We start from the raw sequence: 27,693 nt of genomic DNA on the forward strand, positions 1-27,693 counted from the left end.
GACGTGCACGGAGTGGCAGTTACTACCCTTAACAGAAACATGGGTGTAAGCTGCATGGAGCGGCAGTTACTGCCCTTAACAGAAACATGGGGGTAACCTGCATGGAGCGGCAGTTACTACCCTTAACAGAAACATGGGGGTAACCTGCATGGAGCGGCAGTTACTGCCCTTAACAGAAACACGGGGGTAACCTGCATGGAGCGGCAGTTACTGCCCTTAACAGAAACATGGGGGTAACCTGCATGGAGCAGCAGTTACTACCCTTAACAGAAACATGGGGGTAACCTGCACAGAGCGGCAGTTACTACCCTTAACAGAAACATGGGGGTAACCTGCATGGAGCAGCAGTTACTACCCTTAACAGAAACATGGGGGTAACCTGCACAGAGCGGCAGTTACTGCCCTTAACAGAAACATGGGGGTAACCTGCATGGAGCAGCAGTTACTACCCTTAACAGAAACATGGGGGTAACCTGCACAGAGCGGCAGTTACTGCCCTTAACAGAAACATGGGGGTAACCTGCATGGAGCAGCAGTTACTACCCTTAACAGAAACATGGGGGTAACCTGCACAGAGCGGCAGTTACTAAAGAGAAACATGGGGGTAACCTGCACAGAGCGGCAGTTACTGCCCTTAACAGAAACATGGGGGTAACCTGCATGGAGCAGCAGTTACTACCCTTAACAGAAACATGGGGGTAACCTGCACAGAGCGGCAGTTACTAAAGAGAAACATGGGGGTAACCTGCATGGAGCGGCAGATACTACCTTAGAAACTTGCTGGGCAGACTGGATGGATCTATTTGATCTTTATCTGCCATTGTTACTTTGTTACTGTGATGTTTCATTTTCATTCCAGTAACTGAATAAAATGTCCTGCAAGTTTCTTTTGTTGCTACTTAAACTCTGTTTATTTCCCCTGATATCTTGTAATGTCTGTAACTACAATGGAAAAGAGGGTCCATGTTCAGTTATCAGGGGAAAGTTACAAGGTGACTATAGCCAAATATTCAATGGGACAAGTCCCCTGCTGAATGTACTTGGCACAGAACTAAAATTTAGCCAGGTAAGTCACAATCCCACCCCCACCTAAATTATTTCCAAAAAATGTTTGCTCCTAGAACCCAATCTCCCCAACCCTCACAATAATTAAATCGCTGTTGGCTGCACAGGAGTTCTTTTCTCCAAATGTATCTTGGGTGGTTGCCGCCAAACAGCTCAATTTTAGATTTATCAGTCAAAAGAACTTTCTTCCAAAACGTTTCAGGCTGCTTTAGACGATGAGGTCATAGAAATGGGTTTCCTCCTCACAACTCTCCCATGCAGGTCATTGTTATGTAAGCAACACTGTACTGTGAACCTGTGAACACTCCAGACACAGCTAAACCTTTCAACAGGTCATTTGTAAACATCTGTGGTTCTGTCTTGCAGATCTGACCAGATTTCAGGCTGCTCCAATTAGAGATTTTTCTTGGTCTTCCAGATCTTGTCCTGGCCTCAACAATTCCATATAACTTTCATTTCTTCATAATGTTTCTGATGCTCAAAATTACTAGCTGGAAGCTTTTAAAGAGCTTGCTATAGCCCTCCCCTGTTTTTTAAGACTGAATTTCTTCATTTTCAAATGCTCAGACAGCTGCTTAGAGAGGAGTCCATGGTTGTTGAAAGTAGACAAAACAATAATCAGAGTCAGAGTATTTGTTCAACCATGGAAGCCTTCACCTGACTGAGCGAAGGCTTAACAAGTCAATTAATGTTATGTACCTTATTAACAATTTAAATGAAAAGGAGTAATGAATCACCTGGAAGGTTGCACATGTCATATTGACTATTTTCAATCTGTTAAAATCAGTAAATAAACAGCAAATTTTCATTAAAATCTGCATAACAATGTCATGTTTTTGTACTATCTAGAGATTGTAACAGCTTCTGTTCACTTATAGATTCACTGAAACATACACTTTGACCAGGGGTGCCTAAACTTTGCACCAACTGCAGATAAATATGTGTATCCGTTGTTTATTCGCTGCAGCTTGTTCTTAATATGCTCCTGTCACATTTTAAGCATAAGCTTATCTGCCCTGATGGAAAGAACGTTTTGTGAAAAAGAGTATATTCTGCAAGGTAGCTCCACTGTCTGTGCTGGCAGAGAGACAGACCGAGACAACTACAACACACAGGCACCAGAAATTAAAATACAAGTCTGCATCCCATTATGCCTGACCCAGAGGTCGAAAACCATAAGAAACGAAGAAAAAATGATGGTCTTAAAACATTGTATGCATACGCTGCCTGTGGGATCCGTCAATCAAAGAGAACACATACAAATATAAAATCGTTTGAGAATTTTATAAGGATTGAATTTTGGAACCAAATATTCTTTCAGGCAAGCCTCTCGCCATGTGTGGCAAAGCCTAGACCTTGACACATCCGCTGCTCCAGGTCTCTCCTGGGTATCCCACCATCAGTCAAAGAGATGGATGGACAGTGGGAACTATACTTTAGAACCATGCTGTTTGGATTAGACCTGTAAATGGGATGCAAGAGCCAGGGAAGTGAGAGGTGTACTACTGCCAGTCTGGGTCACGCTCATTATTAATAATCATTTTTAAAATTCTCATTCTATTGCTCTCTCTTGTTGAGTGCTTCAGTGTGTCGTGTGTGCAGACGCACCATGCGCTGACAATGCCCTCTGCTGCACTGCCGATGTACCATGCTTCGAGTGCTTATGTTTCTTTGACTTGAGGTCCAACGGCTGATGCCCCTTCGGTTTACACTTCTCGACCCCATGGCTTCAGCCTGAGTCAATAAGGGAATCTTGGAAGAGCACCTGCTCGCTGCACTGTGGGAACAGGATCTGTTGCGACTCCGGAGAGATTTATGCAGCGAGAACAGGAGCATCCGTTCACAGGTACAACAATTCTTCTGATCATGTTCTGGCCCAAGGCACCAAGAACACAGATCTTGGTCATCAGTGAGGGACAATACCTTGCCACAAATGCAGTTTTTGAATCTGCTCACTGTAGACGTTTTCTTCTGGCTCAACTCAGTGAGGAAAAATTATTTCTTCAATTTTTAAATTTTCTTTTAGTAGTGGGTGCAGCAGAGGTGGCAAGGCAATTAGAAAAAAAGAAAATACTGTGGTAGAAGTGTCAAATTTAAGAGTTTACAGACAAATTGTGATGAGAGACTGAATACACATCCATGCTTGTGCTCGGACAAAAGATGGCTGAGGATGCTAACGTGGCAACTCCTGCACATGCTCAGTAGAGATAAAAGCTCTGCTAGCTAGAAGAGATGAGACCATTCGGTGCTGCAGATGATGTCATCCACATATAATGGCTAATTCAGCCTGCTTATCAATGGAGAACTACACAGCGCATGTGCCACGTGGAATGCATGGGTTTTGATATTGTAGGAAGCATTGTTTTGCTTAGAAAATGGCTGTTTTTAGTTACTAGGTGACTGGTTTAAAGGTCATCCAGTTCAATTAAAAGTCATTACCTTCTGATGATGCATTATTATGATTTGAATAGCACATACGAGATTTACGCAGTGCAGTCCGGAGACACATAGGGGCCAGTCCCTGCTCCTTACAGCTTACAATCTGTGACAGAACTTTGTGGCTTCAGTTCAGTTTCCAGTGTATGTGTGCCCACATCACTAATACATCAGTTGGCAACTGAAGAGGCTAGGGTGCTGAACTGTTGTGCCTAGCAATGATTCTCCTAGAAGGAGGTTGAGGATACCGATAGGGAAGTGTGTAGGAGAAGCTTCCGGCGTCGCTCTCTGTGCCTTTTCTATTCTGTGTGTGTGAGAGGCGCTTGTGCTGTTATTGTCTGTTCGTAGGTAACAGACTTCAAGAACCTCTTACTAGCAAAAATAAAATGTAATTAGAAATATTCGATGACAAGAAGTGATAACACAAATGTGATATTAAGTAACTTTTTCTGATGGTACGAAAAAAGGAATGGCAGTATGCGTGCTGGAAGAGGATTTAATGAAAAACCCATGGCCGACCCCCTCTGTACTTTCTTTCCTATGTACAAGATCAAATCCTCAGCAGGTAGAGTTGCCTTTGTCATAATTAAGGAATGATTTGTTACATTTCAAATTAACAAGGCTTCCTGGCATCATGAGAGTGGTTTAGGAGTCTGGGGTCTCTCATGCTGCTCCTGGGGACTTCCAATTCCGAAAGAGCTTCCTTGCAGCTAAAATTACTGAACAGAAAACGATCCAGTGAACATTCAGGCAGTGTTCAAAGCTGTGCCCGGGAAGCAGGAACACTCATCCTGAATGAAACACTGCATGAGGAATATGATGTCCGAGTACAGGAGTGGTAGAAGAGGTCCAAGACGCCCGAGGGGGACAACAAGGGTTATCATCAGTTTCCCTGTCAACAGACGCAGATCCCATGGGCTGTGCCCATATTGACACTGGCTGGGTGCAATGTGCAAGGGTGGGGGAAAGGCTTATAGAAGGGGGCCTGGCGTTATGCAGATCTCCTTGTTATCTCTGATCTCTGGGCTCCCACCTTCCTCCCTCCCATTTTGGCACCCCAGGCAGCAGCCCATCTTGATCGCCTATCTTGATGACCCTGATTACAATATCTTTTAAGCTTTTAATTAGGAATGCTCCACTAGATTTGTAGAAACATTTTTTGCCTTTTACTTGCCCTCCATGTAAACTGCTAAGTTGCTCTTTAGAAAACATTGCAATGTGAAAAATACCTTTGTGGTGAAGTGCGCAGATTAACAATACAACAGAAAAAAACATCACTTCATCCAGTCTGCTCAGTTATTGCTGGCCACGCTGCTAAGGATATATCTCAGCTGCAGGCCACAGGGTATCACCAGAGGAAGGACATCGCTTCATCCAGTCTGCTCAGTTATTGCTGGCCACACTGCTAAGGATTTATCCCAGCTGCAGGCCACAGGGTATCACCAGAGGAAGGACATCGCTTCATCCAGTCTGCTCACTTATTCCTGGCCACGCTGCTAAGGCTATATCTCAGCTGCAGGCCACAGGGTATCACCAGAGGAAGGACATCACTTCATCCAGTCTGCTCACTTATTCCTGGCCACGCTGCTAAGGATATATCTCAGCTGCAGGCCACAGGGTATCACCAGAGGAAGGACATCACTTCATCCAGTCTGCTCAGTTATTTCTGGCCATGCTGCTAAGGATTTATCTCAGCTGCAGGCCACAGGGTATCACCAGAGGAAGGACATCACTTCATCCAGGCTGCTCAGTTATTGCTGGCCACGCTGCTAAGGGTATATCTCAGCTGCAGGCCACAGGGTATCACCAGAGGAAGGACATCATTTCATCCAGTCTGCTCACTTATTCCTGGCCACGCTGCTAAGGATTTATCTCAGCTGCAGGCCACAGGGTATCACCAGAGGAAGGACATCACTTCATCCAGTCTGCTCACTTATTCCTGGCCACGCTGCTAAGGCTATATCTCAGCTGCAGGCCTCAGGGTATCACCAGAGGAAGGACATCATTTCATCCAGTCTGCTCACTTATTCCTGGCCACGCTGCTAAGGATATATCTCAGCTGCAGGCCACAGGGTATCACCAGAGGAAGGACATCACTTCATCCAGTCTGCTCAGTTATTTCTGGCCACGCTGCTAAGGATTTATCTCAGCTGCAGGCCACAGGGTATCACCAGAGGAAGGACATCACTTCATCCAGTCTGCTCAGTTATTTCTGGCCACGCTGCTAAGGATTTATCTCAGCTGCAGGCCACAGGGTATCACCAGAGGAAGGACATCACTTCATCCAGTCTGCTCAGTTATTGCTGGCCACGCTGCTAAGGGTATATCTCAGCTGCAGGCCACAGGGTATTACCAGAGGAAGGACATCATTTCATCCAGTCTGCTCACTTATTCCTGGCCACGCTGCTAAGGATTTATCTCAGCTGCAGGCCACAGGGTATCACCAGAGGAAGGACATCACTTCATCCAGTCTGCTCAGTTATTTCTGGCCACGCTGCTAAGGATTTATCTCAGCTGCAGGCCACAGGGTATCACCAGAGGAAGGGCATCGCTTCATCCACCACAATTTTTGTCATCTTTCACCATTGGGCAGATGAACACATCTTCCTTCTCATATCTAACCACAAAGATCTGTAATAATCCAAACAGCCTCCATCGCTAGCATGGCTATTGCCCAAATATCTGGCCTCTTAGGTTCCTATGTTTCCAGATTGTACTTTGCAACCATCAACCTGCTGCATCTACCTGGTCAACATGAGTGCGCAGTCAGCTAGACTGACCCATCTCCATGAGTGCCTGCATTTCTGCTTAGTTATTACTGTGCTGCAGCCTGCCAGACAGACCTGGATCCACGAGTGTCTGCGTTTACACTAGGACTTCTAGTTATTACTGTGCTTGCAGCCTGCCAGACAGACCTGGATCCACGAGTGTCTGCGTTTACACTAAGACTTCTAGTTATTGCCAGACAGACCTGGATCCACGAGTGTCTGCGTTTACACTAAGACTTCTAGTTATTGCCAGACAGACCTGGATCCACGAGTGTCTGCGTTTACACTAGGACTTCTAGTTATTACTGTGCTTGCAGCCTGCCAGACAGACCTGGATCCACGAGTGTCTGCGTTTACACTAAGACTTCTAGTTATTGCCAGACAGACCTGGATCCACGAGTGTCTGCGTTTACACTAAGACTTCTAGTTATTGCCAGACAGACCTGGATCCACGAGTGTCTGCGTTTACACTAGGACTTCTAGTTATTGCTGTGCTTGCAGCCTGCCAGACAGACCTGGATCCACGAGTGTCTGCGTTTACACTAGGACTTCTAGTTATTGCCAGAGAGACCTGGATCCATGAGTGTCTGCGTTTACACTAGGACTTCTAGTTATTGCTGTGCTTGCAGCCTGCCAGACAGACCTGGATCCACGAGTGTCTGCGTTTACACTAGGAGTTCTAGTTATTGGCAGACAGACCTGGATCCACGAGTGTCTGCGTTTACACTAGGACTTCTAGTTATTGCTGTGCTTGCAGCCTGCCAGACAGACCTGGATCCACGAGTGTCTGCGTTTACACTAGGACTTCTAGGTATTGCCAGACAGACCTGGATCCATGAGTGTCTGCGTTTACACTAGGACTTCTAGGTATTGCCAGACAGACCTGGATCCACGAGTGTCTGCGTTTACACTAGGACTTCCAAGTATTGCCAGACAGACCTGGATCCATGAGTGTCTGCGTTTACACTAGGACTTCCAAGTATTGCCAGACAGACCTGGATCCACGAGTGTCTGCGTTTACACTAGGACTTCCAAGTATTGCCAGACAGACCCGGCTGCAGGACTTACCTACATTTTTCCTGGAAGTTCTAACTGCCATCTGTGGAGGTAGTTTTCAGACACCTACCTTGGTGCAAATTCCATGAGTACTTTTTATTTGCAGACTTTGCACCACATTTCCCTTTGACAACTGATGTGAATGCAAAGTAGCCATAGACGTTTGCACTTGCTTTAAATGCAGGCAAAACCTTGCCAGAAAATCACACATACACACAATTTTGAAACTTGAATCCCCAAGTGATATTTTTGGAACCTGTCTCCAGGAATGCCTTCCCACAATCCAGCGGTGGAACCCCCGGCACAACGTTAGCTGGATTGGGGGAAGGCAGGAAATAAATATATGTACGATAATGCTAATAAAATGGCTGTTCATGCAGGTAAAGGGCTTTGAAAATTGCCCTCTCTCTGTCACTCTGGTGCAGGGTTGCCGACTCGTTGAAATTTTTATTATTTTTTTTTTTTTACCTGACATCCTAATTTTCTTTTATGGACTCAGGTTTCATTGTCATTTTTTGCCAAGTTGCACTGACTATGCCAAGATTCACCCCTTGATGTACTGTGGGGTTCTCTGCTCACACTGGGAATCTTTGGGGCCACGTTGCAGTCATGAGATCTCGTCCCAGTCGGCCAGGCCTGTTTTCCTTACCAACTCCTAACTTAGCTCTGCTCTTTCACCTTGCTAGCACTGATCAGACCAAGAGCTGCAAACTGAGCTGTAGAGGGGCAGACAGTTACTGAATGTCTATGGGACTCTTATAATATGTTTCATCCTGGCAATCACATGCAGTTTATACAGAAGGCACTGACTCCCGAGTTCTGCAGCCTGGCAGATTCCGAACCCAGAGCACCGGAGATCCAGGTCTTCGGCTGACCACGGCTTCTTGGAGACACAGGTCCTGTTGCTCGTAGAGTTTTTATTGATATAAAATGGTTTTTATGACTATGTCCTGTTTTACTTCTATGATTTTGGTGACAATCTCTTTCTGCTATTTTGTCAGTGTTTTTAGCTTGCAGCTAAGGCACTAAAGGCAGTACAGTACCTGTCTACAAATGGGTAGGCTGTGTTTTACTGGAAAGATAACCAGATGGCCTGGAATAAAAAGTTACATTCCACCCTTCTCTATGGCCCAGGAATTCAGCCAATACCAAGGATAGCAACCTCTTTTCAAATGTGGAAGCAGTATAAGACTGTGGCCACTTAGTAGGTATCATTGCATAATGAATCTTCTACCTGTATTTTCCTTCAGCAGTCTCTAAATATTTAGATTTATCTTAGCAATGATCATCTCTGGCCAAATCATTAACAGTGACCTACTGTCCTATTTCTTCTTAATCATACGGAGCCCAGCCTTCCTGGACAGAAAATCTCTGTAGGGGGTGTCCGGACCTTTAATAGGCATATAACTAGGAACAGGTGATGCGGTGGGAATGAGAAACCTCCCTGGGCCAACAGGAAAGATTTTGGTTTCACCCAGCACACAGAACCCTTCCTTATCCTAGATCCAGTCAGAAAGCCTTATAACTTAACCTGCTTCAGAGTTTGACAAATTATTTGCACATTTCAATGAAATTTCTGAGGTAAACGTTCTGGAGTTTGATTATCAGTAATTTGTGCAGTAATAAATTTGCTCCTGAGATTGATTTAGTTGAGCAGGTAGAGTAGCCTGGTGCCTGAGCAGTCTCTGTCAGGTCAGAGGTCACTTGCAAGCCCAACTTATACACACAGACATTTTAATAAAGAGATTGGGTTTCGGATTTTATAAAGTATTGTATTTGCATCTCACAAGTAAATCTCATGTCAATGTAAAAATGTAAAAATTCTTACAGTGTCAAAAATCAAGCAATTTGTGGTCTGTCCTTAATAGCAGTTTTCCTTTGATCAGTGTCCATGTGGATGAGGCCAGTCTCGACTTGCAAAGAATTGCTTCAGCCCTCTTAGATTGACTGGTGGGAAATACGGGCCAATTCTCTTGCGAATCCACCATTTGCCTTTGGCAGCGTGCTTGCCTCCCAGCTGGCTAAACTTGTACTTGTAGTGTTCTCCCCTGATCCATCTTCAAGAGAAAAAGAAAAGAGAATGAGAACGAGCCTACCTGAAAGGGTCTGCCCGCTTCATCAGAGCCACTAAGTCAATCAGCAAGTGGCCTTGTAAAACCTATATCTCGCTTGTGCTTCCGAGAGTGGCTCCTGTGTGCATAACATTACTGCAGCTGAATTTATATTGGGGAGGCAGAATGGAGGCCAGATGTTTTGTCCTTAATATGAAGACAGGGAACTATTGCTTTGTAATTCTCTGGTCCAGGACACCAGGACAAAAAGAACCAGACTGGAGTGAGGTGAGAGAAACCAGGACTACACTGCATCTCATGATGACAAGACGCTTGGTGGGCTTTGCAAATGGCATCTGTCATTCTCATCCATTTCCATGGTTTTTAACCTTTTCTGTATCAATTTCTACACCAGAACAATTAGCGTCACCGCGTTCTTTCTCCAGCTCATCTTCACTTTCATGCAAGGTGATTGGCTGCCCTCCTGTCTCCATTCCTCTGCTCCTTAAGAGGGTAATTTTATAATATCTCATGTGTAACGTGCAGCAGCTAAACACACAAGTTACACAAAGTTTCTATGCTTACTTACACACATAAAGGTGAATTTTAAAAGAAATGCACGCAGAAGTAGCACTTATTCGCATTACTGCTATTTTATAAACCTTGCACATATGCGTGTAAGTACTGGTGCGGGAATAACTTTGCTCATGTGAAAAAGGGGTGGATATTGGGTGGGTCCTAACATTTAAGCGCACGAGATGTAATTTTACAACCTGCGAATGCAGCGCTGTTGCCTGTGCATATTTACTTCTGCTCTTTTTCAGGCGCAAGTTAGAATAAAACTCTTTATAGCCAAAAACGGACTAGGTAAGGAGTCTGGGTAAACTGGGGAGAGTGCAGGCTGATGACCTAGACACAAACCTGGCAAACTGGTGGACTAACTGGCAAAACTGTTTGTTTCCTTCATGCGCACGCATGTCATAAAATGTGCTCACTTGCACATGTAAAAGCCAAGGCCTAAAGAAAATACATGAATAACCTTTCCTTGTGTAACTACTTAAAATTAGGAGCCCACGTACATACGCTAGGTGTATTTTATATAATGTGCACAACTTGCACGGATATAACATTCCAGTGCACGAGTGCTCGCACCCACATACACACGTAGATGGGCACGCGCATGGTCGTTTTAGAGTTGCCAGCCCTATTTTGCTTTGAAAATTATCCGAAACAACATCTACAGACTCACCTGCACATAGATACAGCTGCTCTTTGCACGGCACAATTTGTGCATGTGAATTTATGTGCAGACTTTTTAAAATCAAAAGTATGTGTGAAAATCCAAATTCTGCTCCTGGAATGCCTCCACTGGTGCGCATTAAAATATGCACAAAATCAGGTACAACCTCTGGGAAACAAACCATCTCCGTGCTTAAATCCATGTTATAGATGCACAAATGACTGAAAATGTACCACAAATGAGGATTGGTTTTATCAAATTAGGCAAGAGAAAACTACCACTCTATCTGAGAAAGAGGGTAAGGATTTTGATTTCTACACTTAGCTTTTGATCCTATTGATAATGAGAAAATAAACAAAACTACTCGTGTTGGTACAATCTTTGCAGGTACTTTTAGCTGCAGGGTTTGCATCAATAATCAAAGCAAATGTCCACAGAGGATGTTCTGCTTTGATCATTGTCCCTAGAAAAATTACCTGCAGACTTGTACCTACTTTGAGTGTCCTGGATGGGAGCCAGGCAGGTACTTCCTCTCTCTGTCTTAGGAACGGCTGCAGAATCCGCAGATAAAAGAATGTGTGTTGTTAACAATCTGCAGACAGGTCAGGCAATATACAAAGCCTCCACTTCCATGGCTAAAATGGGTTTTTGGCCCTGGAAAGGGCTTTGAATATTGCCCTCTATCCTATGTACCACGCCACCAGCCTTTCTTCAGAGGCACAGCCTTAGCAAGGTTTCACAATCTGTAGTCTGCAGCTGTAATTATATTCAGGAGCAGTCTTACTTCTGAAGTCTACTAGGCGGCTTAAGTGTTACTCCCATGATGTCTGACTTTGCAGAAGTGAAAACGTTTCAGTTAATAATCACAGATTGATGGCCATCTTACTTTACATAATTTCATATGAATGCTGAAAACCAAGCTCTGATTTCCATTTTATTGCTTACATATCGTACATACATATCTATTTCACCTATATAGCGCATACATCTATTATATAACTGTTAATTTCTCAAGGGACAGAGAGACTGTGATGGTACCTCTCAAAGCGGCACACAGGCGCATGTGCGTTGGCCCGAGCCCAGGGTTGCGTGCATGTTATAAAATAGCCGGAGTGTGTGCACGTGTGCCTAATTTTAAGTGGGCATGTGCCTAGGCGCAAATCCTCTGTAAGATTACGTTCATAAGAACATAAGACCTGCCATACTGGATCAGACCAAAGGTCCATCAAGCCCAGTATCCTGTTTCCAACAGTGGCCAAGCCAGGTCACAAGTACCTGGCAGGATCCCAAGGGGGAGATGTATTCCAAGCTGCTTATCCCAAGAATAAGCAGTGGCTTTCTGCAACTCTGCCTTAATGGTTTATAGACTTTTCCTCCAGGAACTTGTGCAAACCTTTTTTAAACGTGTCTACACTAATAGCTTTCACCACATCTTCTGGCAATGAATTCCAGAGCTTAATTATGTGTTGAGTAAAAAAATATCCCTTGGCACACATGCATCTAGACTCCCACCCTCGGTGTGGCTATGATGCAGAAAATTCCGGGCCTCATCAGTATCCTTATCACCTGCTGGCACAAGGAGCAGAAGCTTCCATGGGAGCTGAACCCCCAGGTCTTCTTCCTGGCAGTGCACAGCACCTTGTTACTTCTGTACTAGCAATGATGAGTATTGTGTGTGCAACAATGCAAACACTGCTACCAGATGTCAGTGAAAAAAATCTATCACTGATAAAGTTAAAAGCAGAAAGTAGAAAATGCACCAGAAAACTCCAAGAATGGAAACTCACTAAACTGTGCAGCAGATTTCTTTGACGCCAGACACTTGGAGAAAATGTCTCGTCTCTTTTCCAAATGCTTGCTCATGCTGAAAGAAATGCTGTCCCATTTCTATGATTTTTCCCATATGTTTTCTCTCTCTTCAAATATTTGTTGTCAGAGTGAGCTGCGCGTAGAGCTGGAGGCAGGAGAACTTTAAAATGACCCACACTGCACTGCTGATGCGCTTCGGCAGGAAAAATAGGGCTTAGCTAGTTGACTTGGTTATGATTTCTTTATTTATAAACTGCTTAAAAATCCTCAGCAGCTCACAAAAAGGACATTCATAACAGAAGAATAAAGCACTACATCTCCAGATCCAGTAAATGAAGAAATGTTACCTGAGCACTACGAGGGTAACTTTTAAACAGGTGCGCGGGTGCACGAGTGTGCGTTGGCCTGTGCCCAGGGACACGACCATTTTATAACATGCACGCATGTATGAAACAGCTTGACTGCGCGCACCATGCGTGCAATTTTAAGTGGGCGTGCGCTCATGCCGCTTCTTTAAAAGACGAGATCGATGCCATTACCAGTTTGGTCCCAGTTCACCCAGTTAAGGCATAGGACTTCCAAACCCCCCTAGTTTAATAGCCTGCCCCTCTTCCCTGTTAGCCCCGCTGATCTGTCTCTCTGTCTTTATTAGCAGTAAAGTTGCTCCGCTCACATCCCATCCCCTTTTGTGTGCATAGCAGCAAGGATGTGGGTACGCGGGTGGCTTTTAAAATCTGCTTGGCATGTGCTGGCCAGAGTTGTGAGCATATCTCCCAGTTTTGGCGTGCGCTGGGCTTTTAAAATTCACCTTTATGCCTGGAAGGGACGGCTGGGCTGGGGACTTGCTGTTATAGTCCTGCTCTTGTAAGTAATGAATAAGAGGACCAAGGCCTAGACTCACCATTCTGCTCTATTTATCGCCCGCAGTGCTACTGGGACATAACTCCGCCCACACTATTGCCCTTCCCTTAATTTGAATAGTACCGCCGTGGTGCGGCTGGCACCGTGTGCGGTAGTGTGTTATTGCACGCGATAAGGCAACATCGCAGCTTGATAGAAAATCTTTACATTTTATCTATTTATTTAAAATATTTATTACCCACTCATTCCAATGTTCAAGGCAGGGTACATACAAACATCACATGAAACAATCATGACCTCCATGATGTCAATATTCAAATGGTTTGTGCAGCTAAGTTTGGGATGTAGCCAGACAAACTGCAGGCTTTTAAAATTTCCGCACTAACCACCTCCAAGTTATTCAGCTGAGTAGCTAGCCGGAAAAAACTTATCCGGATAGCTCGGAGGGCAGAGATAACTAGGGCAGAGTTATCCAGGGAAGTCGGAACATTATGGACTTGAAGTTAGACAGATAAGTTTAACGGCGCATTGCTGAAATCCTCCCCATGCTGCTGAATATTGGTCTCTGTGATTTGGGGAAAGACACGATGAACTTATGTTATTTCAGTGTCAGACTATCAGACAATAGGATTCCTCCTCTGACATACAACGTAAACATACAATTTGGGTTCGATGGTTATGTGTATTGCAATGTTTATATTTTTATTGTAATTCACCCTGGGCAGCTCCAAAAACGCAGGCTAAATACATAAAAATAAAGAGAGTTGGGATCCTGATGCAGAAGGCCACATTTTGAAGCTGATGGTCTGGAGGAACAGAGTTGCCGGCTCTCTCAGTAGAGTAGGAGAACTCACATTTCCACCTCCTTCCCCGAGAGCTCTTTTAGTTAAAAGCATTTTAAGGGGAAGTTAAAACATTTCCCTCTTTAAGGTTTTTGCAAACAGCTTCAAGGAGAGAATGTAGCTCAGTTTCCATCGATTCTCAGTGTCAGTAATGAGTGTAAAGCAGAGACTCAATGTCAAATGTAATGGAGTTTGTAGCATCATTACCGAGAGCAACCACAGAAACTGCGGTTCTGTCTCCATGCATCATTCTCTTGAGTCATTTAATCTAACCGTGAAAGGCCCTGTATCCCTCTGCCTAGAGGTGAATTACATACCCACCCATATGCCAAGCTAGAGAATGAACCATTCCGAGAGGTGAAATATAATCCGCTGAATCGTCTAGTCCTAGAGGTGAAATATTCCCTGCATCATGAAGTTTCAGTCAACCACTGATTACCAAGATCTGCATCCTAAATAATAAGTGGATAAGAAATCTTGCGTTTGCAGCTGCACTGTGCTTTTCCTGCTGTGGTACTCAGATTTTACCCATTCGCTTTGTCTGGAATTGGGCATGGCGGTGAGTCGATGACATGCTTTCCTAAGGGTTTCAGCTGGCTTTGGATCAAACACACAGCTCCCTCCAGCTTTCATGGACTGTGCAATCCAGGCTTTCTGTGCAAGCACACACACTCCATCATTTTCCATTTCTGTGCATGGCCTTACATAAAAAAGCTCTAAAAATAATAAGCACTATTTCTTAACTCAATAGTCCACAAACTCTTCCTGCCAGATGCCCGGTAGCAGCTGTGCTGTAACACTTTCAAAATTCGAATGTACATCAGGCTATTATGACATCTTCCAACTGTACGTGTTAAAAATTAGCAGCAATATTCGAGCTGCTGCGACCAAGACCTAAATCTCTCAGGCAGCTGTAATTAGTTCCAGAGGGCAGCAGCTGTCGCCTTAGTAACAGCTGAGAGTTTTTTGGAGGGAAAACGCAAGGCCCGTGTTTTCTGTCAGAATTAATGGCCTGACAGGTCGACAGGAGGGGACAGTAAGCCAAAGCATACTTATTTCTTATATACATACATACATACATACGCATACCTTACGCATTCTTATTTAATTGTGAATCAAAGGTTATATGGCAGTGAAAAGATTAAATTCATTAAAAGCATAACATCTCCATCATGGGCCTTTTGCTTGGTTTACATTACCTTTCTCGCTGGACATATCATAAACTCAGCGCATCAAGGACTGGCTATAAGAGTAATACTGGCTTTATAGATTGTAAAGACTGTTCTTCCTACCTCCCTATGCGAGAGAATAAACATGACGTGTTGTAGCTATTAAATAAAACTCCATTCATAAGCTGTTGCAGTAATATTATTATCAAAATAACTATTTCAGAAAGTGATTCAGTTCATGCAATACCTTCCACGATGTACAAATGGAGATATATACAGTCAACAGGTCAGCGGTATGGTCTAGAGCAGCGGTTCTCAACCGGTGCGTCGCGACACACCAGTGTGTCGCCAAGCACCGGCAGGTGTGTCGCGTGGCTCCCGGTCCCTCCCGCTGCTCTTTCTTCCCTGCTGCCGTTGCCGCCGGGCTATCAGCACGTTCAAGCCCAGCGGGAACGGCAGCGGTGCAAAAAACAACTGTGGCATCCGCAGCTGGCATTTTCTTCTTCCCGCGCCTGCATTCCACCCCCCGACCCGGAACAGGAAGTGATACGCGGTGCGCGGGAAGAAGAAAGGCCGTGCCGCGGGAATTCTTCCTTCTTGGCCGCCGGCGGCCGAAGAGTGAAGAGGACTGTGCGCCGCCGCCGGCGACCGAAGAGTGGAGAGGCCCGTGCGCTGCCGCCGAAGAATGGAGAGACCCGTGCACCGCCGGCGGGACTGAAGTCAAGAACGAAGAGACCTGTGCGCCGCTGCTGGAGGCTAAGCCGGAGGGACTGAAGAGCGGAGATTCCCTGCGCACCCCCGGAAGTCAGGTCAGCGGCAGCTGATAAGCGGAGGCCAGGCTTATTGGGGAAAACAATGAGAAGAAACTCCGTGTGTGGTAGAATGTGTGCCTGGGTGCAACTTTGTGTGTGTGTGGTAGAATGGGGGTGTGTGTGTGTGGTAGAATGGGGGTGTGAGTGCAGCTTTGTGTGTGTGTGTGGTAGAATGGGGGTGTGAGTGCAGCTTTGTGTGTGTGTGTGTGTGGTAGAATGGGTGCCTGAGTGGCAGCTTTGTGTGTGTGTATGGTAGAATGGGTGCCTGGGTGCATGAGTGAGAGCTTGTGTGTGTGTGGTACAATGGGTGCATGAGTGGCAGCTTTGTGGGTTGTGGTAGAATGGGTGCCAGGGTGCGTGAGTGGCAGTGCTTTGTGGGTTGTGGTAGAATGGGTGCCAGGGTGCATGAGTGGCAGCTTTTTGTGTGTGTGGTAGAATGGGTGCCTGGGTGCGTGAGTGGCAGTTTTTTGTGTGTGAGGTAGAATTGGTGCCTGGGTGCGTGAGTGGCAGCTTTGTGGGTTGTGGTAGAATGGGAGCAAGAACATTTGTATGTGATTGAGAGAGAGACTGGTCAGAGGTGATGTGTTTCTATGAGAGAGAGACAGACTGGTCAGGAAGATGACTGGTGTGTGTGTGTGTGTGTGAGAGAGAGAGAGACAGACTGGTCAGTGAGGTGACTGGTGTGAGTGTGAGGAAGAGATACTAGTTAGGGAGATACTGGTCTGTGTGAGACAGAGACTGGTTGTGACTGGTTGTGGGCCCTAAGGAAGAGGACTGTGAGGACAGAGCTTCAGCAGCCACTGCTGCTTCTGGTGAGTGCTATTGGTCTGCAAGGGAAAGGAGTAGGAGAGTTGCTGGAGAGGGTAAGTAAAGGCGGCTTTTTAAGTTTATTTTTCTTGATTGACTGCCATTTTAATTATTGGGTATTATGTGATGTGTCTGCTGTTTTGAAATATTTTATTGATATTTGGACAATTTTTAATAATTTTTATGAGTTTTTAATTGTTGGATGTTATTCTGTTCATCAGTTGTTTTGTAACATTTATTAGTATAGTTTTACAATTATTTCTAAGTAGGTATCTATCTATAGCAGCTTGGCTTACTCTGTTTTCCTAATAGGAGGTGTATTAGTGTTTAGGGCCTGGTTAAATATTTGTAGTGGTAAATTACTGTCTTTTCATAAGGAGGGGTATTGTGCCTGCCAGTAAAGAGAGTTTGTTTTGCTTTTACTGAGATGTCATCAGAACCAGAATATATTTTTTTGTATGGCGAGTTGTACAGGGTAATGCCCTAGATCTGCTTTGCACCCATTTTTGGGGGTGGAGGGGATTCCTGAGGATGCAGAATGTATATTTACATTTTGCCCCTTGACGGTCACATGTTCAGTGTGTCACGCATATGAGAACCATCTGTCAGGTGTGTCCCGGCCGAAAAAAGGTTGAGAACCACTGGTCTAGAGGTTAATGCATGGCACGGGCTTTCCGAACTCCCTGGCTCAGTTTGGACCGCGACGTTTAGTGAGACACTGGGCAACTCACTTCACTTTAGTGTGCTTGAGTATACTCAGTTTGCACTGGCAGCATAGATAACTTTCAAACAACTGCGCGCAGAGGCACAGAAGTAGTTTAATCACAGTCTTTCATAACCTGTGTATCTTTACCCTACCACATGCGTGGGGTTATATAGGCTTATGAGTGAATACATGCAATACACTGAACACACATAGTTTTCCTACCTATTTTTAATGTGTGTGTGTATATATTTTACATATGAAAGTAAAGTAAGACTTATTCATGTAAGTCACGATTTATGGGCATAAAACAGCGCGCATCAAGGAAATGACCAGTTTTACCAATTCGTCCACCAGTTCACCCAGAACTTCTCCAGGTCATTGAGAACTTCCTGGTTCTTCAGCCTGAACTCCCCCCAGTCAGTGCTACACAGTAAACACGTTTACTATCACTTACGCCAGATAATTAGTAGGTGTAAAAATATGCAAGTATATTGGAAAATGTACGTGGGTGTCTTTTAAAGTAGCAACTTACACATGTACATGTGCACATGAAAGTGAAAATACGCATGTATTCTACTGTTATAAAATATGGAGAGGCTACTTACATGTTTAAAGGTGAATTGTAAAAGCCCAGCGAGCCAAAATCAGGGGATGTGCGCATAAGTCAGGCTCTCGTGTGTCCACTGAATTTTAAAAGCTGGCCAGATGCACGCACATCTCACTTAATTTAAACAAGGGGCATGGTGTGGGTGTGGACTGGGCATTTCAGGGCGTGGCCATGCGCCCCAGGTTTAAAGGGTCTGGGGGAACTGGGGGACGCGCAGGCTATCAAACCAGGGGGGTTTGGAGGACCTAGCTGTTAACTGGATGAACTGGTGAAACTGGCAATGGCGTGGACACATGCCCGTAATAAAATACCCTGATTTACGTGCCTAGGCGCGCGTCTATTTAAAATTGGGTGCACATATGCCTGCAGCCAGGCTATTTTATAGTCAAATATTTTTTACTGAATAGTAAAAATCACAGTAGTAACACAGATAGTGTTGGGACTCTTCATACACCTGGCCAGGATATTTCATAATATGCGCACAAGTTATAAAATGGTTGTGTATCTGGGCACATGACGATGCACATGCACCGATTTGAAAGTTACCATCTTATATGCTAATTTTTCTGTCCATAACATTTTGAAAATTCACCTTGAAGAATGTGTGTTTATGTTGAACAGGCGGTAGGTTAATTTACTGCCACGTAGTGTTATGCCCTCTAGCAGTTCTTGACACCTTGGAGTCTTCTTCGACTCCTCTCTGTCCTTCATATGCATATCCAAAACACTGCTAAAACATGTCGCTTCTTTCTTTATAACATTGCCAAAATCCGTCCTTTCCTTTCTGTACTCTCACTTCCTCCTGCTTAGATTATTGCAACCTCCTTCTCACAGGTCTCCCGGCAAGCTATCTCTTTCCACTGCAATCTCACCTAAATTCAGCTGCATGACTTATCTTTCACTAAAGTCACTACACTCACATAACCCCTCTTCTGAAGTCACTGCAGTGGCTCCCTATCCACTCCCGCACACAGGAAATATTCCTAAATATAGCCCTATTTGGAAGCTGAGCCCTTTCATAGTTGAGGATTACCTAATCAGGATCTACAGTTGGCTGAGCCATGCCAAACTGGACAGGAAGTTGCTGTTACGTCTTTGCTTAGATCTCAGCCACTTCTGTGTGGTGTGGTGGAAGCGCTGACTCAAAGAGGGGTTGTGGGTCAATGCTAAAGGGGTTCTTCAGTAGTCATTCAGGGATGTGAGGGAATTTTTTTATGTTTTGCTTAAGTGGTGCAGCGGTTACTACCCCTAACCAATTAAACCGTATATTTCACTTTGAATGCATATCCAGCGCAGCTCACTGTTTCAACAGCAGGAGGGAATGAAGAAATAGGATTTACATTCAGACAACAACCAACATGGACTGAATTGCACAGTCTGGTTACACAAATAAACGAGGGAGTAGCTTGCTTGTTGAGGTGGTTACTACCCTAAAGCAATCAAGCCTGATACTTCACCTTGAATGCATAACCAGCGTGGCTCTCTGCTTCAGCGGCAGGAGGGGAATGAGGAAAAGAAGTTTTACATCCAGACAACATCTAAAGGCATTGATCTGAGCAGTATGAGTATACAAACATAGGGGTAAACTTCTCGTTACGAAGGTTACTACCCTCAAACATTAAGCCTTATTCTTCACTTTGATGCAGCTCCAACACTGCTCTCTGCATCAATGGCGGAGGTGGAAGGAAATTGGAATAAAAAAGTTACCAATAAGGGCCCTGTACTCAGCAGTCAGGGTAACAGAAAGGTATGGGAAAATAAGTGTGTGAGCTTGCTGGGCAGACTGGATGGGCCTATTGGTCTTCTTCTGCCGTCATTTCTATGTTTCTATGTATATTTAATGGCTCAGCCACACTATTCAATATAGATGGCTATCTCAAAGTTAGCTGGATAAGATTATCTGGCCGACTCTGGAGGTATATTTAATGGCTCAGCCACACTATTCAATATAGATGGCTATCTCAAAGTTAGCTGGATAACTTTCTCTGGCCGACTCTGGAGGTATATTTAATGGCTCAGCCACACTATAAAATATAGACGGCTATCTCAAAGTTAGCTGGATAACTTTATCTGGCCGACTCTGGAGGTATATTTAATGGCTCAGCCACACTATAAAATATAGACGGCTATCTCAAAGTTAGCTGGATAACTTTCTCTGGCCGACTCTGGAGGTATATTTAATGGCTCAGCCACACTATAAAATATAGGCGGCTATCTCAAAGTTAGCTGGATAACTTTCTCTGGCCGACTCTGGAGGTATATTTAATGGCTCAGCCACACTATTCAATATAGACGGCTATCTCAAAGTTAGCTGGATAACTTTATCTGGCCGACTCTGGAGGTATATTTAATGGCTCAGCCACACTATAAAATATAGACGGCTATCTCAAAGTTAGCTGGATAACTTTATCTGGCCGACTATAGGACAGCTCTTTGGTGTGACCAGACTTAGCAGATAAGTTATCTGGCTAATGTAACTCCTCTCTGAAATGCTTCTAAGTTATCCAGCTAAGTTTTAGCTGGATAACAACTTATTTGGCTGAATAAGTCCCCAGAGTTCTTTGGTGAATATGGACTTGCATGGGGGGAGCGCGAGCTGTGCCTTTGGCTCAGTTAATGCTGGTTCCTTAAACATGAGTTAAGGATGGTAGCGATGATACCTTGATAACATTACCAAACGTTCTGCTGCTCTTACTTGCCAGCAGTAGAGTAGCTGCAGCTGAGGTGAAGCGGCTCTGCTCTCTACACACGGGGCTGTATTTCATTATTACACTGTGGTTCTGACTGAACGTGAAGTGGTAGAAGCCGGGTCTGAATATGCAGTCCAGTGATAAAGTTTAAAGAAAGGAAAGGGCACTGCCTGGGACCCTGTAATATTTCTCCCATTCTGTGCCTATGGCAAAAGCCTTGTAAAAATCAGCTGCGAAGCCAGGCCTTTGAAGACATGGGATGTATGTGTAAAGGGGTTACACTTCCACTAGATGCCTTTGAAAGAAAGCGTTTTAATAAATCAAGTCCACTGTGGAGTTTGAAAGTTAAAAAAAAGGTTTTAGAATTCTTTTCATTAATTTTTGTTCCCTAAGGCTCAATTAATCAAAGCTGATCACAGCAGAGGGGAATTGGGAAGAAGGTGGGAGAAGCCATTGGCTAGCTATAGAGTTCCTTGATGGTGCACACAGGAGCACACACAGAATCGTCTAGCACACATGAAATAAAACTAAACTAAAGGGGTAAATAAATCCCCTTCCAAGGCTAGTGTGGAAATTAAATGATGGGGCAGTAGTGCACTGGAAAAGTCCCAAGGTCACTGGAAGGGCAGACTTTATGTGAGTGGAGTGAGAGCCTTATGGAAAAGAGTCCCTGTGACTTAATTATTTAGTCTACTCTGTTGTGAAGGTAATTAAGGCTCAAAATTCCCTTTAGAAAAGGGGAAAACGAGACATTTTTCCACCCAGCTACTGAAGTGGTAGCCCCTCAGACAGCGTAATTAGCTCTGGAGTTGAGGGACAGGTCAGGTTGCTGATTTGCAGCAGTGGAGAAAGAACCAGACAAGCAATAAGAAGTTATTTCATTTCTGATTCTGCCTAAATCTGAATTACGCTGCTGGAAGGGAGGAAGAAGTACAGAAGCAAGTCTCGTGGTACGACCCGTGCATATTTCTCTATCACAGAGGACAGAAGCAGAAACATTTTGCTCCCCTTTTATCGCTGGATATTACCACTGGTAAATCTGGAGCAATTTTTCTAATGCAGCAAAACTGAACCATCTGCCTCGCTCTATATTTGAAATCGTTCTTTCAATCTGCCAGAAAGGTGAAATTAAGGAAGGGTGACACCGATTGCACCTCCGCTGAGCCCTGAATGAAAGGGATTTTGTGTTTCACTAGGTTCCTGGCATTTCATAATTACAATGAGAAAGGGAACGTTTCTTATCTGTTTGATATGTGAAAGGCAGAATACAAATGTATTCAAATAAATCCATGCACCTCTTACCTGGGGCGTTTCTTGCCCTTGAATGGATTCAGTGCAATGAGTGACAGAGCCGAGTTGTCATTGGCCAGTAGCTTCCCTGCCAGATGGATAATCCACTCATTCTGCTCGTACGTCTGGGGAGAAATTACAGAAGAAAACAGAAAACAAGTGAGCAACTGGTGGAGCTGCCTGGGCAAGATCTTTCAGACAGGCACTTTCTGAAGGATGTTAGAAATTAGCACATTGGGGGTAATAATCAAAAGATTTTTATATGGGTAAATGCAGGTTTGAAAATGATTTGCTGGGAACTCAGCTAAAAGTATGCCCACTGGATGAACGTGTCACGAGGGGGCGGGCATGGAAGCGTGCCTGATTTTGCACGGGCTTCAGTGCTACTGCTCATGGGTGTGAGCATCCATGGGCTTGCAAATTCCCTGGGGGGATTTAATTATTGCTCTGCTCATGTGCAGGTATGGAACATCTGGCACAAACACTAGAAAACCATGGGCTAGGATCGTTGGTTTTTGGGCATCTACAATATATTTCAATGCATTTCAAAACATGCCAGGTAGAATCAGTTAGTAGTCGGCCAACTCAATCTGTAATGGATATATACTCAGATCACAAAATCTGCCTTCAGTCCTCTTCCCATCAGGGCAGGATTTTGGCCTCGCCAATCAAAGGCTGGCTCTCCCATGACAATAGAGGGCTGTCCATGTCTGGAGTGACTGGGGATTGCTCGCCCCTTTTGGCCTTTGCAAACCCCCATGGAAGAGTATGATGCAGACAGACAGGCAGAAGGTCTGGGGGGGGGGGGAGGGGGCGGAGGGCTTAGTTTGTGTTTTTTTTCTACAGTGGGAAGAGGTTTACAGCAAAACAAAATGAGTAGGTGAAGGCAAAGGAAGATATTAGCTGAACATACACGTGAAGCATGGATTAGAAGTCTGGTGTGATGTGGGGTGTGGTGGGAGGGATAAGAAAGCAATACAGAGATAACAGAATTATGCTTAGCAGTGATCTCAAAAGCCATGTCTTTGTTGTGTCCCATTACTTTAATTTCTTATGTTCTTGGATGGCTGTGAATCATTTGGGCATTGATGCAATACTCTACTTGATCAAGTATTTGGCATTTATGCTAATACTGTCTTTCTGGTTCTCTGTGGGCATCTGAGAAAAAGAATAATATAAAAACAAATCTCAATAGGCAAAAACGAGGAAAGTCTCCAGATCAAACAGTTAAAAATGAAAGCTGATGGAAGTTTCAATTGGTAGTTTCGCGTGTGTAAAACAGATGGAGTGAAGCAGCAGGGAAAAGTGCAGACAGCACTGGACAAAGGCAAGCAAAACACCCAAAACAGCAGGGAACTGCTTCCCACTGCAAGGCTAATAAAAGGTCCCTTTTTAAAGGGGATGTGAACGTCACTCTGTGCATTAACACACGGAAGGCATGTGGCATGCACGGGTAGGAACCGCAGGAGATTCTTCTTGCACACAGGCCCAAGGCTTTCATGCAGGATGCAACAGTGACATCGGGAGCTGGACTGAAGAAAAGATAAAAGGCTCCTAGTCTGTAAAAAATATTTAACCAATGGTATTTTCTTCTCATGTTATAAAAAGAATATTCTGGCTGATTTGGAGAATATTCTTCTCTACCCTGCAGAAACTTACTCAGGTGTATAATCTTTTGCACCACACAGATTTTTAGCGACATTGAGGAAGGGCAATTTCATAATGTCTCTATATTGTTCCATGGGGAGACCACCCCTTGAGTACTGTGTTCAGTTCTGGTTGTCACATCTCACATAGATGCACTGGAGAAGGTACAGAGAAGGGCAACCAAAATGAAAAAGGGGATGGAACAGCTCCCCTATGAGGAAAGGCTGACGAGGTTAGATGGCTGAGGGGGGATATGATGGAGGTCTACAAGATCATGAGAGGACTAGAACAGGTAAACGTGAATCAGTTGTTTACTCTTTCAGATAACAGAAGAACTAGGGGGCACTCCATGAAGTTAGCAAATAGCACATTTAAAACAAATTGAAGAAAATTCTTTTTCACTTAACATACAATCAAGCTCTGGAATTCATTGCCAGAGGATATGGTTAAGGCAGGTTTTGGTGCAAGAACAGCTGGCGTCCAACCGCCGTTGTCTCTGGCAAGCCAAGACTCTGGACGCCAGCTGTTCTTGCACCAGTCTTAATGTATTCAAATTTATTATTAGATTATTACACTTTGAAGTCAATATTCAAAGGGTTTATTCAGGTAACATTTCGAGCTGAGAATGGTGAACAGGCATAGAATGAAACGATCAATTAGCTGTTTCATATGCTGCGTGAATACTTTGGCTGATGTACAAGCTCGTCTTCAGTCACAGAAGGGGGTGTGTATGGTCATAGTTACAATGTTCTTGTATGTTAGTGTTCGGATCTCCCAGAGTGAAATGTGTGGCAAGGGACCTTTGCATTTCCAAAAGCTAGTATGCTGAGTGCTGTAGTATGAATAACCCCTTTTAATTGTTCTTTCAGAATATCCTGAGACAGTCATTATGATGATGGTTTCAAAGAAGGAGCAAGATCAAGACAGTTTGATTGGCAAAATTCACCCATGCAGTTCTCAGGTCTGCATTAGAACAAAAATATAAAACGGCTTGGGACATTTAAGCAGCAGCTGGGCTCCTGGTCTGACTGCAGAGTTTGCCACATAGTCTTCAAGGTACTGTTATCAGCACAGGAGTGGTTGCATGGGCAGAGCTCTTTGCACCTTCTGTTCCCATCTGCTTCTTGAGATCAGCAAGGGTGGGGTTCCCTGACTGTTCCAGGGGAAAAAGCTCAAATCTGGCAGACTCCCTGCTTTTGAAGGATGCCCACCATGCAGTTTCAAGAGACTTCCTACAAATTAGAGAAACCCTAAGATACTCTGACTGATGAAGCTTTTAAACTATTGTTTTGTTAATTATACTGCTATACATGGTAAGATTAATAAAATTGGATTACGTGTACAGTGTTTAAAATTCATAGACATATGCATACATTAACAATAAAAATAATTTACATTTGCGTAATATCTTTTATTCAAACAGGATCCCTACAAGCCTCATAAACAGGACTGAAAACACCTTCGAGGTGGAACATCCAACACCAGTGTCTGATTTGTACAAAAATGGGTGAGAGAACAAGGGACAGAGTTATTATTTTTATGTATTTGGATGAAATGAGGCAAAGAAAGATAAAATATTGTGTCCAGGGTCACACAGACTAAAACACTGGGGCACAAGGAGATAAAGTGACTTGCCAAAGGCCAGAGCTAGCCTACAGCAGAACAGGAGTAGATGTCACCATACTATGCAAGCCTGATTTGTGGTTCATTTCTTTAACTGTTTAAGATATTCATAGAGTTCAGTTCTCTTTTCCATTTTCATGCAAACAGGTTCTCATCATTTACCCTGGACGGCCTGAGAACCAGGAATGGGCTAAAATCTCATTACGTTATGGCATCAGGTTAACTAACCTGAATAGCACCCCTGATGGACCTGTAATCATGTGACTTTTGCACCTGTACTCCCATCTACAGCACTATTCAAACTAGCAAAATAAAATAAAAAATACACATTTAACAACTAAAAAAATAAGATCTTGTGCACATACCTGTGGAAGGATTATAAGGCTCAGTCAGCCCCCATTTACTCACCTGGAAAGCAGCAAACCACATAAGCCAGTCCAGCCGATAATGATATGGTGTTATAAAACACGGCCTCCATGCCACATTACCAGGCTTACATTTGAATTCATACTCGTGCCAGACAGCGTTGGCATCATTGGGATCTTCACTGTAAGTCCCCTGGATGATTACCTCTGTTCTCTCTCTGGTAATGCTGCAGAATAGAAAGAGCTGTTGGTTGTGTCTGCCTTTACCAGTATTTCTTTAACACTAATACTTTCTTCTGACACTAAGTAGAAGGGGCCAGGGCATTGTGCTTTGTCTGGCCAGGTGACCTGAGGTCAGCCAGGGCCGGGAGCCAGATGGGACAAGTAGCTCATGTGCTACCTGTGCGCTGACCAAAAGATGGTGGAAGCTAATGAAAACACCAAAGAGCTAGCAATGATGGTAAAACTGAAAGCATTACATGAGATTAAGATATTAACAAAGATAATGCAATGGAGTACAAACAAAACACATTTCAGGGCTGATTTCCTCTGCTTTGCTCCCATAGGCACAGAATGTGGCACTTAGAGCTCAATTTTCAAAAGGTTTAGGCAGCTAATTTCGAAAAGTGGACAAGTCTGTTCAGGAAAGTAGATTAGATGCTCAGTGCTGATATCCAGTGCTAGGCGCCTAACGTGCCTACATTTGGGTGCACTGAAAGCAGGCCTAAAATTAACAGAAATAGGAACTCCAGTTTTAGGTATCTAAGTTTAGCTGAAATTTTGACAAACTTTATGAGTCTAAAACTGAGGTGCCTGGGTCAGGCATTCAGCTGCCTTTGAAATTTGGCCTTAGTTGTATCTAAATCTAGCTCCACCTGGAAGAACTCAACCCCTCCAACTAAAGGAGAACATTGCAGGCTTTTTGTTTGTTTTCCTTATAATAAGATATCTTATAATAGGCGAGTGCTTACCACGCAATGCAGAGTAAATGTCAGTTCAGCTCTTCTGAGCCATTACACTTAGTCAGGTATGTCACCGCCCTCTAACTTATACATCAATAAGTTAGTTTGTTTGCATAACATTTTCCTCCCCTGATTGTTAATATAATCTTATCTCAAATGTGCTAATAAGACTGGATTCTTGTAATTCATGTTATTTCTTGCAAATTGAGCCCAAAAGGTAGAAACATTGACCCTTAGCATACTTTTGGACCTTAACATACATTTTAGCATTTCAGTAGCCTGGCTACTCCTGCAAGTCTGACTAGTTTAATCTCTATCCCTACAAGCCTGATCAGTTCACTCTCATTGCTGTAATTATTTTTATTTTTTCATTATCATCAAACTAGTTTGGTTTCATAGAAAATCTTTTGAAAGTACCTTTACAGTAAGGGGATTTTGTTATTTATTTGCTGGTATTACATTATTTTTATTTCAGTTGTTTACTGTTTCACGAGACTGGAATTATTTGTTATAGATTATTAAAAGGGAGATTTGAATGTGAATGCTTTTATTGAAAATATTCATTAATTTCTTTTTTTGTTTGTTATTATATTGGCTTATTTATACCTTGCCTAGGGTGCTTTTGGTAAACTGTCAAAAAAAAATCTATAAATAAATAAAATTAAATTAATAAAAACCAATTCTTTGAAAACATGTTTTATTCATGCAGTTATGCAGTGAAGCAAGCTGGTCAACCTGTAGCTTAAGAACATAAAAAATTGTCATGCTGGGTCAGACCAAGGGTCCATCAAGCCCAGCATCCTGTTTCCAACAGAGGCCAAACCAGGCCACAAGAAACCTGGCAAGTACCCAAACACTAAGAAGATCCCATGCTACTGAGGCCAGTA

The 27,693-nt window shown here is 43.8% G+C and overlaps 1 protein-coding gene across 1 annotated transcript in view; it reads right to left on the reverse strand.

Annotated features, from left to right (window-relative positions):
- Positions 1-9,082: 9,082 nt before the first annotated feature.
- Positions 9,083-27,693, reverse strand: part of LOC115076088 (lipase maturation factor 1-like) — a 24,914-nt gene continuing 6,303 nt past the window's right edge. The window contains exons 6-8 of the mRNA XM_029577206.1: positions 25,888-26,071; positions 22,222-22,334; positions 9,083-9,382 (exon numbers count right to left, since the gene is read on the reverse strand). Coding sequence (XP_029433066.1) covers positions 9,208-9,382; positions 22,222-22,334; positions 25,888-26,071 — 472 coding nt within the window. The 3' untranslated portion in view covers positions 9,083-9,207. The remainder of the gene's footprint in view (positions 9,383-22,221; positions 22,335-25,887; positions 26,072-27,693) is intronic.

This window comes from Rhinatrema bivittatum, chromosome 14 (assembly GCF_901001135.1).
Source record: "Rhinatrema bivittatum chromosome 14, aRhiBiv1.1, whole genome shotgun sequence".
Lineage (NCBI taxonomy): Eukaryota > Metazoa > Chordata > Amphibia > Gymnophiona > Rhinatrematidae > Rhinatrema > Rhinatrema bivittatum.